The sequence below is a fragment of the Dysidea avara genome, chromosome 6 (genome assembly GCF_963678975.1).
Source record: "Dysidea avara chromosome 6, odDysAvar1.4, whole genome shotgun sequence".
NCBI lineage: Eukaryota > Metazoa > Porifera > Demospongiae > Dictyoceratida > Dysideidae > Dysidea > Dysidea avara.
Window position 1 is genome coordinate 3,536,326 of NC_089277.1, and position 15,653 is coordinate 3,551,978.

The 15,653-nt window shown below is 36.6% G+C and overlaps 2 protein-coding genes across 2 annotated transcripts; both read right to left on the reverse strand.

Annotated features, from left to right (window-relative positions):
* Window positions 1–3,005: 3,005 nt before the first annotated feature.
* LOC136258160 (baculoviral IAP repeat-containing protein 7-A-like) lies at window positions 3,006–8,118 on the reverse strand. Its single transcript, XM_066051472.1, has 3 exons — window positions 7,722–8,118; window positions 5,087–5,317; window positions 3,006–3,628 (listed from the first exon to the last, which is right to left on the reverse strand). Exons 1-3 carry the CDS (start codon window positions 7,968–7,970, stop codon window positions 3,338–3,340), a joined length of 771 nt encoding a protein of 256 aa, XP_065907544.1. The 5' UTR covers window positions 7,971–8,118; the 3' UTR covers window positions 3,006–3,337.
* Window positions 8,119–9,979: 1,861 nt separating this feature from the next.
* LOC136257976 (uncharacterized) lies at window positions 9,980–15,620 on the reverse strand. The gene is made up of 3 exons (XM_066051277.1): window positions 15,295–15,620; window positions 13,384–13,662; window positions 9,980–10,383 (listed from the first exon to the last, which is right to left on the reverse strand). The coding sequence occupies exons 1-3, from the start codon at window positions 15,514–15,516 to the stop codon at window positions 10,273–10,275; spliced, it is 612 nt and encodes a 203-aa protein (XP_065907349.1). The 5' UTR covers window positions 15,517–15,620; the 3' UTR covers window positions 9,980–10,272.
* Between the last annotated feature and the right edge of the window lie 33 nt (window positions 15,621–15,653).

Below are 15,653 nucleotides of genomic sequence, written 5' to 3' on the forward strand. Positions count from 1 at the left end.
TTTGTCTTGTTCTTGTATAGGTTTTTTTGTGTGTCATGTTCTGTTGTAAGTTTATATATTTATGATTGTTTTTGTACTTGTTATTGATGTACCTGTATGTATGTCTCTGTAAGGTTGTAGGCTTTGCCTTTAGTGTAACCCTTGTCTTTTGACAGAAATCAATAATCTAATCTAAGTCAGTAATTAGTTACTACACTATATACACACAAAGCTAGCTACTTACTTTCCTAAACAAGCATTGCATAGCTATATAGATTAGGATACATATATAATCACACAGTTCACGTGGTCATATAGATCAACAGAGATCAAGAACATGTGTAGTAACATATTGGAGTTCTTCTTCAATTGTGCATGTTTTACTGCTTCAGCACAATGTCTACATAGTGCCATGACTGAAAACATCTCAAATGTCATTGCCTGACAACCAAGGATAGTCTTGAGGCATGCAGTCAGCTACTCCCTTCTTGTATGTTATAGTGTTGGTCTTTGTCATCAAGTCCCCATAACTATAATGATGGAATTACCAGTATTATTATAACAATTGCAGCAGAACTCTGTAGCATGTACTTAGCTATAAAAGTTAATGTATAGTAGTTAAAGTATTGATGATTGAGCAAGAATACACAGTCAATTGCAATCAATCACAATGTACTGCCTGTTATACTATAGACAACATTATCAAAACACCTGTGTACCAGTTAAGTTATGCACAAAGTATTCAGTAATATTTTTAGATAAGATAATCATGTATACTCTGGCCAAATATACTCTAACAGAACAGTCACTTCAGCCATGGCAATTTCCTTAAGCTAGTGTCTGGTGTCCTCAATGTCATAATCCAAATATTAATCACAATAATATTTCCAAATACAAATATAAACTTGTATTGCTTTATCCACAGGAAATCTAGTCAATTGCTCTAATACAACAGTCATTTCCATTTTCAGAATATTGAGGTCCTACTATGGTTGGGGACACCAACATAATCCAGACACTTAGTTAAGGTCCCTATAAGTATCATTGAAATTAGATAATCAGGACATTAAGGTGTCCATACACATGACCAAATTATGGTAAATCACCCTTATGGGTACATTCGACACATTAAATATTTAATTCTGAAGCACAGCATTATATAGCTAAGTTAAATTCCTACCCATTAAGGGTAGAATAAACCGTGGATACCTTGAAAAAATTGTTACTTGCTATTAACAGCACCATGATTATGCTAGTTTCAAAAATTCTGCTAATTGTTTCAGGTGTGACAATAAGGATGATTTCCTAAAATTCGGTCACATATATATACCATACTGCACAAACTGGGCACTTCCATAATACAATCATATTATGCACATGTACCTATGAAAATTTATTTAAACATGCATAACTATAGGTTTGCTTTACAGTTAGCTATAAGAATTCAGAGTTATAAGTTGAGTTAGCTATGATTAAAAAAAGAGAGAAAACAAGTTGATGATAGAATTTGATTCTCTATGGCATGAAGTGCTCAGATAATTAAGTGCTTGAATAACTCTACATAATATACACCTTACTGTAGTTGACACTCTAATAAGACAATCTTCAATTTACATGAAGAGACTAGCTAGCCACAGTACTTGAACAAATCAAGGTATACCTTTGACACTAGTAAAATTATTTAAGAATTATCAGATGAAACATGATCCCTATACACATAACATTCAAATAGTCTATATATATATATATATATATATATATATATAACTCCCCTATTATATACATAACTCCATGCAAAATCAGTGACAATGTTAACACAACCAGGGCCGCCCAGAGAAATTAAGGGGCCCAGGGCAAAGAATTAAAGTGGGGCCCTTGACCCAAGTTGTAAGGTTAAGACCAAAAAAAAAAAAAAAAAAGGTCACAACCTGCTGGCATTGACAATAACTACCCATCACCAACCATATCTCTTTATCTATAAGCTTGCTACACTGCTCCTCTGAAGAATACTGTGACTGCATTAGAGTATTTAGATTTGACTGCTCTATTAGAGTATTTCGATCTTTTAAACAGGTATTCAGGGGGCCCTTCATGGGGCCTCCTGGGGCCCCTTTCAGGCTGGGGCCCGGGCAAAATGCCCCAGTTTCCCCCCCTGTGGGCGGCCCTGAACACAACTGATACCAGCCTATAGATGTGCCTTCCACAATTAATCATTAAAATTGACAGTCAGTTGTCACACATGCAGTGATGATATTAGATAACAAGTACATGATTAAAGGAATGCTCATATGCCAGCATAAAATAAGGCCAACAGTTATCAGCTATTGTTGTGAGTTAGCTAATTATTATTTTGGTAAGCGCCTAAGCCTTCAAAATGATAATGCTGTGTTCATCCACCTCACGCTGCTAAATCATTTCAAACAGTGACAATACACGTTGTAAGCTTTGAATTTCAATAAATAGATAACAACAATGGTATACAAAGAAATTAATTAAGTTACTATAAAAACCTAATCCTATATTTCTGTTATTTGGAGTATTATAGCGGACAGTGAGTGTCTCGATCAATTTTACCACAGAAATGTTTGGTATATTTAATATTACTGTAAATCCTTAATTACTATACCAATGCAGTGTATATGTATAGGACAAGTGATGATAAACAACGTTTACTGTTACACTGCTTAGACTAAAGTTTATAATATTGTTAATCCCTAATAGAGCAGTTGCTTGCAAATAAAATGAGTGCTTAAATAGCAGAGCTGATCGTGACCAAACAACCAGTTGTCCCCACCCTGCTTCCATTCCACGTGTACAAACATCATTAGTCAGAATCTACATGTTAAGGCCAACTGGAGTAGAGTAACCCTCAAGTGTTATACACATTTCTACATCAAGGTATCCTAGGTCTAAATATAATACAAATGGGACCATGGTCAAGTTCCCTGGTGCTCACCATTAAGGATTGCCGAGTCCCCAATACTTGCATATAATAAATGAATAACTAATTATCATGAATTGCTAGATTAGCATTATAAAACATTTTCATTGCTTTACAGGTACACATGCAGAATTACAAGGGTACAAATAAGACAGCATGAATGGAAAAGTGATCTGGAATACAAAATTAATGGTAATTGATTTTAAAAACTTGTCTGGATGCATACAATACAGTGTGGTAAAACATTACAGGATCCGTTCTTACAAAAATCATTAGACAATTACTCTCCTAACATACCTGACAAGATCTGCTATTGAATCATAAAAAAGTAATTACTATATGTAATTTACTAATTAATTATCACAAGAAATTTACTATAAAGTTAAGGTTGAGCTTCAGTTATGATTGGCTGATGAACTATATCACTACAAAACCTGTGACACATCGGTCACAAATTGGACATCTTTTTTCGGTATCCAAAATGTCATCAGCACATCCTGTACACAATGCAGCATGACAGCAAGGCACTAATGTGACTGACATCTTGTCATAGTGACATCGTTGACATGACTTATCAGATAACAAAGGATGTGACGGAGTTTCTTGTTGTGGAGTACGATATTCGGCAGTTGTCTGCTCCTGGACCACCTGTAGACTCTTGTTCCGCAATGTAGGGTAACTTGTGATAGTAGTATCAGTGCTGTTGGTCTGTAATGATATAATAAATGCAATTATACAAGTAATACACTGCTGTTGGAGCTTTGTATTCATCCCACATGCAGTTACGAAACAAGTACAGTATGTGCTTAATAAATAATATGAGCTATTGTGTGCTTAACCAGACTCTATGGTATTGTAAACTATTTGAAAAGTTGTTGCTTGGACCCGACTGACCCAATTTTGTGTAGAAATTAATAAACAATCGGATCACGTGACACCTAGAAAGATAATATGCTAATTGTTGCTGAATGATTGAGATACTCTAATAGAACAGTCAGCGAGTAAAATTTTGCTCTATGCAAAAAGGCAATGTTTTCTGTAGGTGTAGATCCTTTAGGACCAGTGCCCCCACCCCCGGCTATGAAAACTTACAATATGAAACATCTATAGCCCATGTGTTATATACTTATGCATGCGTTTTACATGTCTGCAGACAGTATAGTATAAACATTTTTTGCTCTATTTGAAATATTATTGATCATTGTGATCACTTGTCTGAAACTGAAACTTGCCAGCGAGCCTTCTTTGTTTATGCCTACCGACCGACCGTTGTAAAAAGAACCCAAGCAACAACTTTTCAAATAGGTATGGCCTAATCTGCTACAAATGAAGTCAAATTTTCTATCAAAAATGAAATAGTCTTGAGAATAAAATCTTGAAATGATTGTTCTATTAGAGTGTTTTAGTGTTTGGATGCCTTGCGTTCAGTTCTATCATTGTCATACACTTCAGAGATATATCTTGGCTTTTACTTATCTAAATGCTGACCCCCCTGGAATTCAGGTCTGCCAAGTAAATGTAGCGAACAGTTTGGCAATTAAAATTTTGGAGATTAGCCATAATAGTATACAGTAATTAGCAAATAAAATTTATCCCTGGGGCTAATATACTCACCCTGCTAAAAGTACCACAAATATGATGCTATCACCAACAAGGCCTGGTTGGTGTGATGTATGCCTAACTTCTATCAGTCGTACAATTACAGTGTAGTCTGTCAAAGCTAGCCAAAATAGGTAGATCAGTGAATAGCTAGGTGTCTCATTTGGGGAATTCATAGTTGGGCTACATAGAGAGGTGGCCTTTCTATATAGCTGTCCGCTAAGACAGGTTCTACTGTTATTACACTGATTCGGCAAGTTCTATAAGACATTCAGCATGTTCCACAGTCATGCTGTCCTTAATAGGTGAATTTCAATTCCATAAATAATAGCCGTTGCTTAGCAACCTGAATTGCAATATTTGCAGGTGTCTAAAGTACTATACCTCTCCAAAAAGATAATTTTATAGGTCGTGAAAATAAAGGCAGAATATACCATAATCTTGTAGAATTACAGCTAACGTCAGATTGGATATTGGAATCGTAAAATTATAACTGGCAAAATCTCTAATCAGCACACCACAAATGGTGAAGCAATGATGTATTACTGTTACATACAAATAACTCACCACAAACGGCACATCAATCACACCTTCACTACAAGCAGAAGGCATAGAGTCACCCATCAAAACTTGCTCATGCTCATGTGACTGGACCAGGGACACACTTGCTGTAGGAACACTGGCAGAGCTTTGAGGTGAAAACTCTGTTCTCAAAATTTCCGTAACTCTTTGTGGTGGAGGTGGTTGGGACACCAAATTAGGATCAGAAGACCCAGGCTCAGTAAGAACACTTTCTTGCTAAGAGAAGAAGTACAGTTATTGATGTATACTGTTGCTGGATAGTAAGCTAACTATATTAAGGATGTGTGCTCTGGGACAAGGCAAATTATTAGTGAAGCTCAGTAGGATAAAAAAATACTTCTGTCCACCACCTTTACTAAAATATTCCGATACTCCCTAGGTTTATTGAAATTAATTCCTGTAAAGTGTCGACACACGTATAGAGGTACACCAATAATTACATTAGCTAACAAATACACTGTATCAGTTCTGTTTTTTGCATAGTGGTATGATCTGGTATCTGGTCCAGTCGTGTAGCTACCACCATTCAAGCAATCAAGAAACTGAGTTAGAACGAAGCACTCTTGGTAGAATACAATTACCTGCACCAGCCCCTTTTTATTTCTGACCAAATTTAGAATGCAAATTATTGAAACGCTGCCCTTGGTTTTGTTTATTGGCTTGTTTTTCTCTCCTTCTTTAAAGTGCCTCGTGTGTCATGTGTTAAAGCTATGGGTGAAATTTGTGTCAGGACGAGTCAACACAAATTTAACCCTGTATTATTCCTGTAGCCTGAAAGATCAAGCAAGGGGTAGTCACTGCCAATAGTCCTCTAGAACCATTTGTGACAGGGATCAAAATTGAATCAAACAATCAAGAGGTTAATTTACAAGTGACCAAGGCATCCTTAAAATGGTTGATCAAGCACTTTAACAAGCAAGCTTGTAAAAGAAACAAGAATTAATTATGAGGCTTCTTGCATTCACTGTACCATGAAATTAAAGTATACATACTTTTCTGATCAAAAAAATCTTGATCCCAGTGGTAAATGTTCTTACAGGACTATTGGTAGTAACTATCCCTTGTAAGGTTTTATTAGTAAGGGTCTGGAACAGTTAGTATAGGTAACTTGTTTCTAGCACCCCAGGGTGTTAATGAATTCCTACAAGCCTTCGCCCACAACTCAGCCCACAACCATTCATATATTTGAATTTTAAGTATTTTCACACTGCAACAGAAAGACTTTGTGCCACAATGCTGTAGATTCTGCTTCACTGGCAAGTACCATGAGGAGAACTGACTGCGCCCGAAGAAAATCATGATATGGTTTAAAACATGAGATAAGATTATTCATAGCGTCAGTTGCTTTTGTCACCAAATCCATTTGAGTAGCACTTAAAAAGATTTAGAACTTCAACATATTGAACGTTTGTGGGCCAAGTTGTGGGCAAAGGCTCAAGCTCCATGGTGGTTGGGGCCGCTTTAGAAAACAAGTAGCCTATGCTAACTGTTCCAGACCCTTTTTGGGAGCAGGTGCTTATAATTTCCAATCGATAAGTGCTGTGCAGAGAAAAAGTGGTCTGGCCACTATAACCCTACAATGGAAATGGACCAGCCGTCTGCATGCAAATATGCCTGAGTGGAGGTCAGGAAACAGAAAATTTATTTGGAGTGGCTTAAAGAGTGTCACCCTAACAACCAGCACTATATAATTTACAATCACAGTGGAGAATATAATATCTATGACAATGGTAGTCACTTCAATACTGTTTGTTGACCAGGATCAAGGTTCAATCAAGAGCTTTTGTACAGTGAATCAAGCGATCAAGATGTCAGCAAAGTGACAATCAAGCACCTTTGAAAGTTACAACACTAGGATTATATCAAACTCTTTTCACCAATGCCCTGTTTCTGTTAAGAGCAATTGTTATAAGATGATGTCCGCCCCATTGTTGAATATGCATCCTCTGCCTGGGCCCCCCACACCCACACCAACATAAACCAACTTGAGTCCATCCAAAGGAGAGCAGCTAGATTTTGCTACAATGATTTTTCTGGATTTAGTAGTGTAACAAGAATGATGTCATCATTAAATTTACCTACCCTTGAAGAAAGAAGAAACAAGTCTAAGATAACTACAATGTATAAGATAATTAATGGCAATCTAAGTATACCCACAAATGATTTTATACCTAATCATCGTCCATCAAGGGAAGGATATTATAAATAGCTTGACACTATGCGGATTGATACTTATAAATTTTCCTTTTTCCCTTCTACAATCAGACTCTGGAACACACTCCCCCCCTTTGTAATTCACTCCCCTATCTTAGATGAGTTTTGTACTAACCTGAACATTCATTATGATCACAACTGTGCACAACAATCTTTTTGATTTCTGCACAGTAACAAATATAATAATGATATAATAATAATTTATAGGCGAAATCAAGCACAATAAAGGCAAAATTTCAACATTCAAAAGTCTTGATTTCGGTAAAGAGTGTATCATGATCAACTGGCAGTATGGAAGTGAGTACCCCTTGTATGATATAACTGCTGGCATGATGTGACACCCCATTAGACGTATAGCTACATGTGTACAGTGTGGTAATACAACTGTACAAGAAAATCCACATACCATGTAATTGCTTGAAGAAGAGAGAACATCCTCATCTGTTGCTTGAGTGACTCGTTGAGTGGCCAGTTCAGGCACGTGCACCAAAGCACTAAATTCCTCGTGTAGCGACTGACGCCGTAGGCTGAGGTGTTCTGATCGTGTTGGAGTTTGTCCAGAGGTTGATGAGGACTTTGAGTCTCCGTCAGCAGTAACCAGTACATTGTTATAAAACGATACATCCGTTTCTGGCTCGATATCTAAAAGCGCCATCGTCCTTAAGTCATAGATACCTTCAGCGTAGTATTGTTTACGGGGACCCTTGTTTACATTAATGGGGAGGAATCTATGAAGGATGCACACCCGCCACTATGCCTATGTTCACATCATGTACAATGATATGATATTTCGATTGGTTAAAATTTAGGTAGGCCAACAAAGTTAATTAACAACAAACGATTTATAATGTTTGCAAATAGGTGTTAATTTGTTGATAGTTGTGAAACCGCAAAAGTGCTGAAGGTAAGTTATTTCATAATTTTCCCAATCTATCCAAGGCATTCGGTAAAGTCCCACACAAATGATTACTAGCTAAAATTGAATTTCATGTAAGGTATTGAAATGGTTAGCGTCAGTGGCAATTCTAGACCTGACCTACAGGGGAGGAGCAACACACTGACGTGCACATTTTCTTCAAGATAGCAGGCATGCACCAACTTCGGATGGCTGTGGTCTGTGGGTGCATACCTGATATCAAAAGTAGAGGTCAATTCCCTAAAACAGAGACGTAATGGTTCAACACAGCTTTGTGGGAAAATCACTAATTCAACAATGGGTATAAGTTATACCATAAGTCAAGATCAGGATTTTCTCACAAAAGGATTTGTCAAAACCATCGTTTCCATGGAAATTCCTGCTTTATATTTAATTAATGCCATACACCACACAACTAAACTGTACGCATCTGTCTTTCACCATGAGTTTTACACGGATTCATGTTTGGGTTCTACATTTTCGCCACAGCCATTGTTCAGTGAACCCTCATCATAGTATGTTTGAAAGCAAAAATACAAACAGAAAAACAAATAAAAGTCTGTTTAGTGAACTACAACACTGATAGACTACAGGATAATATGGTGTGTCATTGGTACTGGTGTCTTACAGTAGGGATATCGTTGACCTGAATTCTTGATCCTTGTAGCACACTCTACACATTACCACATGGCAGGAAAATACTTTCTCTCGGAACAGACCCAGCCTAACTGTATGGAGAAATAAACCAGACCAGTGTTTAACATGTATACATACCACAATACAATAATATTATAATTATGTATTTTTGAGGACAAAATTTACCGCTGACAAATTTCAAATATTTTGCGTTATACAAAAGCAATGGCTGTGAAACTTAAAAATTGTCAGTCAAATTTTAACAAGAAACATTTAAGGCTGAACATAAACATAAACACAACAGATTAATCATTAAAATTGACAGTAGATAGTCACACATGTACATTAGATATTAGAGAACAAGTACATGATTAAATTTAAGGAATACTCATATTATATTATAAGCATGCATAAAATTTTAAGTATCCAATAAAGTCAACAGCTATCAGCTATATACTGTTGAGCTAATAATATTTATTTTGGTAAGCACCTAAACCTTCAAAATGATAATGTTGTGTTAACCCACCTGCTGTTAACTGGTTTCAAACAATGACAATGCAATTTTGAATTCCATAAGTAACAACAACTGTACAAAGATATTAAGTTACTATAAAAATACAGTTCTATCCTATTGCTGTATTAGAGTAACTGAGTGTTATAGCGGGACAGGAGTATCTCAATCTTTACTGCACAAATATTTCGTATTACTGTAAATCCTTACAATGCAGTGTACATGTATAGGACAAGTGATCAGAAACAAAATTAATGTTGTACTACTTAGGCCAAAGTTTATTAAATTTTCATTGCTATTCCCTAATAGACTAGTTACTTGCAACATAATTTTAGCGAGTGCTTGAAAATAGCAGAGCTGATCGTGACCAAACAATCAGTTGTCCCCACCCTGCTTCCATTCCACATGTACAAGCATCATCAGTCAGAATCTAAAAGTTCAGGCCAACTGGAGTAGAGTAACCTGGTATCTACAAATTTCCGCTTCAATATATTCTGGGTCTAAATATAATACAAATGGACTATGGACAAGTGTCCTGGTGCTAGAATTGTCTGTGTAAGGAGTACCCAATACATGCACATAATAAATGAGTATCATGAATTGCTAGATTAGCATTATAAAATCTTTATTGCTTTACTGATACACATGCAGAACTACAAGGATGATGGAGTACAAAAAGACACCATAAATGGAAAAGTGATCTGAAATACAAAATTAATGGTAATTGATGCCAAAAGCCAAAAGAAACTTGGATGTGTACAAATCAGAGTAGTGTGCTAAATATTACAGGACCCGTTCTTACAAAATTGTTAGACAATCTCTCTCCTAATACACCTGATAAGATCTGCTATTAAATCATAAAAAAGTAATTGCCATGTAAAGTTTACTAATTAATTATGATGGAGTCTCTTGTTGTGGAGGACGATGTTCAGCAGTCGTCTGCTCCTCCTGTACACTCTTGTTCCGCAATGTAGGGTAGCTTGTGATGGCTTTATCAGTGCTAGTCTGTAATGATATAATCATACACATTACGGTACATCCTTGGTTAGCTGAAATTGAAAATAATTGTCAGTGGAATAACTAGCATGAGGTAGCTACCTCAAGAAACTGATAGTATGTACAAGTTGAGCTGGAAAAATAGCTAAAAACAAAAAGGGGATTTTTCTGAAGAGAAGTAACACTTCAGTAAACCAGGTGATTAGTGGTGACAGTAAAGGTATCGACAACAAACACGGGTGGTTTGGCTCCATTACCAGTTACCGTATTGCCTTGAATTATGGCTGGTCTCGTATAAACGCCTGGTCCCGTTTAGTCACTGGGGGTATACAGCATCATAATAAAAATAAACGCCAGGTCTCCGGGTCTCAAATAAATGTCTAGTGCAGTCATTATTTTTAGCAATTCCAGGTGGTGTTATAAACTATCAAGTAAAGAACGTTTTATAGAGTTCATTTTAAGCTTGAATCTGTGAAATATGCTGGGGGAAATATCAAGGAGAGTCCAGGATCCAGCTCAACACATACATACCAGTCTGAATTAATTATTACCGCAAAAAGATATCAAGATACTCTAATAGAGCAGTCATCTACACTTGAGTGCAAGTGCAGTTTTATTAGAGTACTTGATATATGGTCTAAATTACAGTCAAGTGACAGTCAAGTGAACATACTAAACTGACATCATTTGTTGCTTGCTACCACGCAAGTATATCTATCTCTTTTTAATTTAAGCAAAGTGTGTAGCACAGATTAGTGATGATGACCTATAACAAAGCCAAGGAAGGTACCATATATGAATGACAAAAGTTTGGCTAGATTAAAGTTTGGGTAATTTGGACAATCAAAGGCACTCACTAAAACTGAACATCAATATATGGCTGCATGGTGAGAGCTAACTGCCAAATTGCTCACACACTGATTTGGAGGAGTCACCAGGTGATTAATAAAAAAAGCTCAGTTGTATGAGTAAGGATAATGCACTGGAGAGGAGTACATCAAGCCAAAACAATATATGGAGCAATCATTTTCAGGATCAGTTTAGGTTGAGATAAGATTTCATAGGTAGTTGATGGTGCACTGACATTCAGTGACTGAACCAGTGAATTAATGCAATACTTGTATGCATATGATGCCATAGAAGTATGGATGCCATGATAGCTGTGACATAGGACATGTCATGACATAAAGCTCCATGATATGATATGACATAGGGCCCTTTATGTCGCGACATAAATGTCTCCTAATAATGTACACTTTTCCATTCATTTTGATCAAATTTAATGCAATAAATATGAGAAAAATTGACAAATAAGTATGAGCAATTGTTGGTTGTTGATGTCATAGTTAACATTGCTGATGATATTTTTGCATGTTTGAATCAAAATAGCTATACAGCTTCATGAGTAACAGGTTCAGTTATGAAACATTAAGAAATGCTTATTTTGTGACATACGGCATGTCATGGCATAAACCTCTATGACATGTGACATGAAAATTTCCATGTCGTGGCATCCCTACATAGAAGATTGATATATGTCTGTAATACAAATGTAACCAGCTGAGCAAAACCGACTAGTTAGCATTTTTCTTAAACTTCTTCATTTTGTGACTTCATTGTTGTCTACCGAGGAAAACCTGTTAAACTTTACTTGGTAGAGTTATAGCGATTGACAAGACAGCAAAAAGGACAAAACAATTGATTTGTACAGTGGCTATAATTACAGGTGTTCATTCAATTAGTCACAATTATGTCACAGGTTAGAGCATTGGGACTTGTGTCATTGTGTTCGCTAAGAACTGGAAGGTTACTGTTTTGGCTTATATCCACCCATGCTTTCAAGGAAGAAGACTGTTCAAGCTTAGAAATGGCGACAATAATGTCACGTTTTACTGCAATGTAAACTAATATAACTTTCCAGCATTTTAGACCTGACCTCTAAACAGGTGTGTCTGTACTTGTGATTAACCAGCTATATCCTCAAAATCTCCTGGCCTTAAACTATGGCTAGCATACAATGCCTCTTCAATTTTAGCATCAATTTATAGTACAGTTTATAATTCCCAACATTTTAAACAAGTGAGTCAGTCAATTGGATAACGGAAGCCCACACATTCATACATAGAGTTCTGTTGAAATACTCTAATAGAACATACACCTATTCTAAAAATACTCTAATAGGACAATCATTAAAAATTTTGGATAAACAAGGGTCGGATAACTGAGGGTCTACTGTATTATATGTGACCAGATCTGCAAGAACTTCATATGTTAGCGCATTTTTTAAAAATTTCATTTTATTACATTTTCTTAATCTAGATAGCCAAAGGAAGGTCAACCAAAGTTTCAGCTCTAGAAGCCATGAAGTTTCAAAGATACAACACTACAAAGTGGCAACAACAGGAAAATCAATTTGCACAGTGACAATGCAGAAAATAAACTACAGGCATTTAATGAAACGGTCATAACTTTTGAACGCAGTCCTTTACCAAGACGAAATTTACACCATCGGATTCTTCATAAACAAGCAAATGTAGTGCTGGGTAAGTTTTGCCTTTCAAGCCCTCCCTATGACCAGGGCAAAGGCAATAATATGAGAGAAAAAAATGATAGTAAACCGCTCGTCCAACATGAGGCAGACTAATGCTCATATCTTCTGTCTCCAAAGGAGCACTGACATGACACAAAGATTCCTCTCTTGCGCTAACATATGGGATTCTTGCAGATCCAGTCACATACAGTTGTTAAGGTAGGCACCAATTGCTCAGCAGATGATTGGTTTATCTGCCAAACATCTTCAGCAGTTATTATGGCCTTTACTACTGACCACTGTATTAGTGAAATCAAGAAAGAAATCAAGGAAATCATTAAGGAAATAAATTGCAATATTGCATCAAAACTTGCAGAACATGAATAAATAATAAGATCAGTTATTAGAACCAACCATTACAATAACATTAATGGCTGGGGAATCACTTGATGTATTGCTTTTAATTACAAACAACTCACCACATATGGTATATACTTAGTGTCAGTTGTAATATCACTACAAGCAGATGGCATGGTTGGTACATTAGGGGCAGCCATCAGCACTTGTTCCTGTCCCTGATGAGATTCTGACATCACTGGTACACTGAGGGTCACACTTGCTGGGGCTACAGTAGCTGAGTTACGAGGTGAAGACAACTCTTGATCTGTATTCAAAACTTCCGTAACTCTTTGTGAATGAGGTGGATGAGACTCCAAATTAGGATCAGAAGACCCAGGCTCGAAAAGAACATCTTCTTGCTAATAACAATAGAAATGCACAGTTGACAAACAGTAAACTAACTATATTATGAGAAACCCCACCCATATGCAAAAGTTCTGCCAAGGAAACAGAGAATTTTTTAGGGTGGCTCATATGACTGACTGCCACTATGTGATCGTATAGAGGTTTTCAGAAAAATTTGAAAATACGTATATTTACGGATATGTTTGAGTTTATAGTTGTGGTGCTTTACAGAACCAAGGTCACTATGGATGCATAAAACATGGGACGTTCTAGCATCTCGAACACCACCAGTGCAAATGAGCTACTGAACAAATATGTTGTTAATCACTGTATATCCATATTGTTTGTGAAATATTGCAGATGGTGGGGGGAATTTTGCATTTGGCCCATAACCTATTGGCGACTGAAGCATACTTAGTCACAGACTTTTCTTCAAAATATAACATTTGTTTACCATACTAAATATCCACCCTAACTACCATTGCTGAAGTCAAGATTCATACATCCGGAAGTCTGAAGCGCATCTATATCATTTTCACACAATTTATCATCATGGTTATTAAAATTACATCGTGTAAGGTCAGATCCATTAATACATATTCTGAAAACCGATATACGGTCAATGTGACAGCCAACAGATAAGGCATATTTAAGTGCCAGATGACATATGGCCTCCTAAGTAGTGATGTGCAATATACCGAAAAATTAATCGACATTGCAATATTTTTTTTTAATACCGATATTGTGTCAAATCTCAATACTTTTATAACTGATATCAATATTTATCGTACAGTCAACAATTTTCAATATATTGAGTAATATTTTGGTAATTTACAACTTTTAGTTAGTAAGTGATTGTGCAATCACAGTAGAAATGAAGCTCAGTTCTCTAGTTTAGCCATTTTTAAAAGCATCTACCAGTTTCTAACTCTTGTTATTACCTTCATCACAAATTCTATAAAGCATAGCCGACAATTATAAACATTTGCCCCACACATTTAATCAGAAGAAAAAATACCAGAAAAGTATAGAAATTTCAATATTTTACCAATTATCGTATCAATATCATCAAAATCCTAATATCGCACATCACTACTCCTAATTAAGTAGTTCACAGGCTGAAGAATATTAAAAACAAAAGTGAATAGGTCAATGGCCTGATGACCTTGATTATAATTAAAGCAAACTTAAAGTAATCTTTACTGATTTGACTATCAAGGGGGTGTCATGATCACATAGGTACATGGTAGATCTGCATTCACAGTCAGTCTTAATCCGCCTAAATTTTGCTGCGACCTGTGACTTAATTAGCAATGATATCTTTTTGATTATGGGCTGGATATTCTCACCCTTGACTTGTCACGAATTTGGTGGCCTTGAGCTTTGACTTAGACTGCAATCGCTGAGTGTAGTAGACTGCCTTTCCCCCTTTTGTATGGGTGGGGGAACACCCCACACAAATACAAAAGGGAAAAAAGCAGTCTCAGTCTAGTACAAGACTACCTGCTACCTACAGTGCACACGAGTGCCTGTGTCACTCCCTTGACCATGGTCATACACACTCACAGATCTCGTCACAGGTATATACAATGAAATGTGTTGCGTGTATTGTGTCTGTATCTACGAGTTATAAGAAAATCGCTTACCATGTAATTGTTTGAAGAGAAAACGTGGGCGTCTGTTGTTGTTTGTTCAGGTACCAAATCACTGAACTCTTCGTGTAAGGGCTGACGTCGTAAGCTGAGGTGTTCTGATCGTGCTGGAGCTTGCCCAGAGGTTGACGACGACTTTGAATCTCCGTCAGCAGTAGCAAGTAGGTTTTCATAAAACGTTACATCCGTTTCTGGCTCTGTTTCTAAAAACGCCATTGTCGATCCTGATGCCCTTAAATCATAGGTTATTTCAGCGTAAAGAACTTGCTAGGCGTTGTGTACATTTTTCATCAAATGGGGTGGAGTCTATACCTAAAATACATTCGCGCACCCCCACTGTGCGTATTAATGTC

Excerpts from the sequence above, each read along its gene's own strand:
- LOC136257976 (XM_066051277.1), bottom strand. The coding sequence starts at position 15,516 with ATGGCGTTTTTAGAAACAGAGCCAGAAACGGATGTAACGTTTTATGAA. Across the intron at positions 13,663-15,294 it reads TCTCTTCAAACAATTACATG|CAAGAAGATGTTCTTTTCGA; the intron begins GTAAGCGATTTT and ends TATTGTTATTAG. Across the intron at positions 10,384-13,383 it reads CTAAGTATATACCATATGTG|ACTAGCACTGATAAAGCCAT; the intron begins GTGAGTTGTTTG and ends ATATCATTACAG.
- LOC136258160 (XM_066051472.1), bottom strand. The coding sequence starts at position 7,970 with ATGGCGCTTTTAGATATCGAGCCAGAAACGGATGTATCGTTTTATAAC. Across the intron at positions 5,318-7,721 it reads CTTCTTCAAGCAATTACATG|CAAGAAAGTGTTCTTACTGA; the intron begins GTATGTGGATTT and ends TTCTTCTCTTAG. Across the intron at positions 3,629-5,086 it reads TGATTGATGTGCCGTTTGTG|ACCAACAGCACTGATACTAC; the intron begins GTGAGTTATTTG and ends ATATCATTACAG.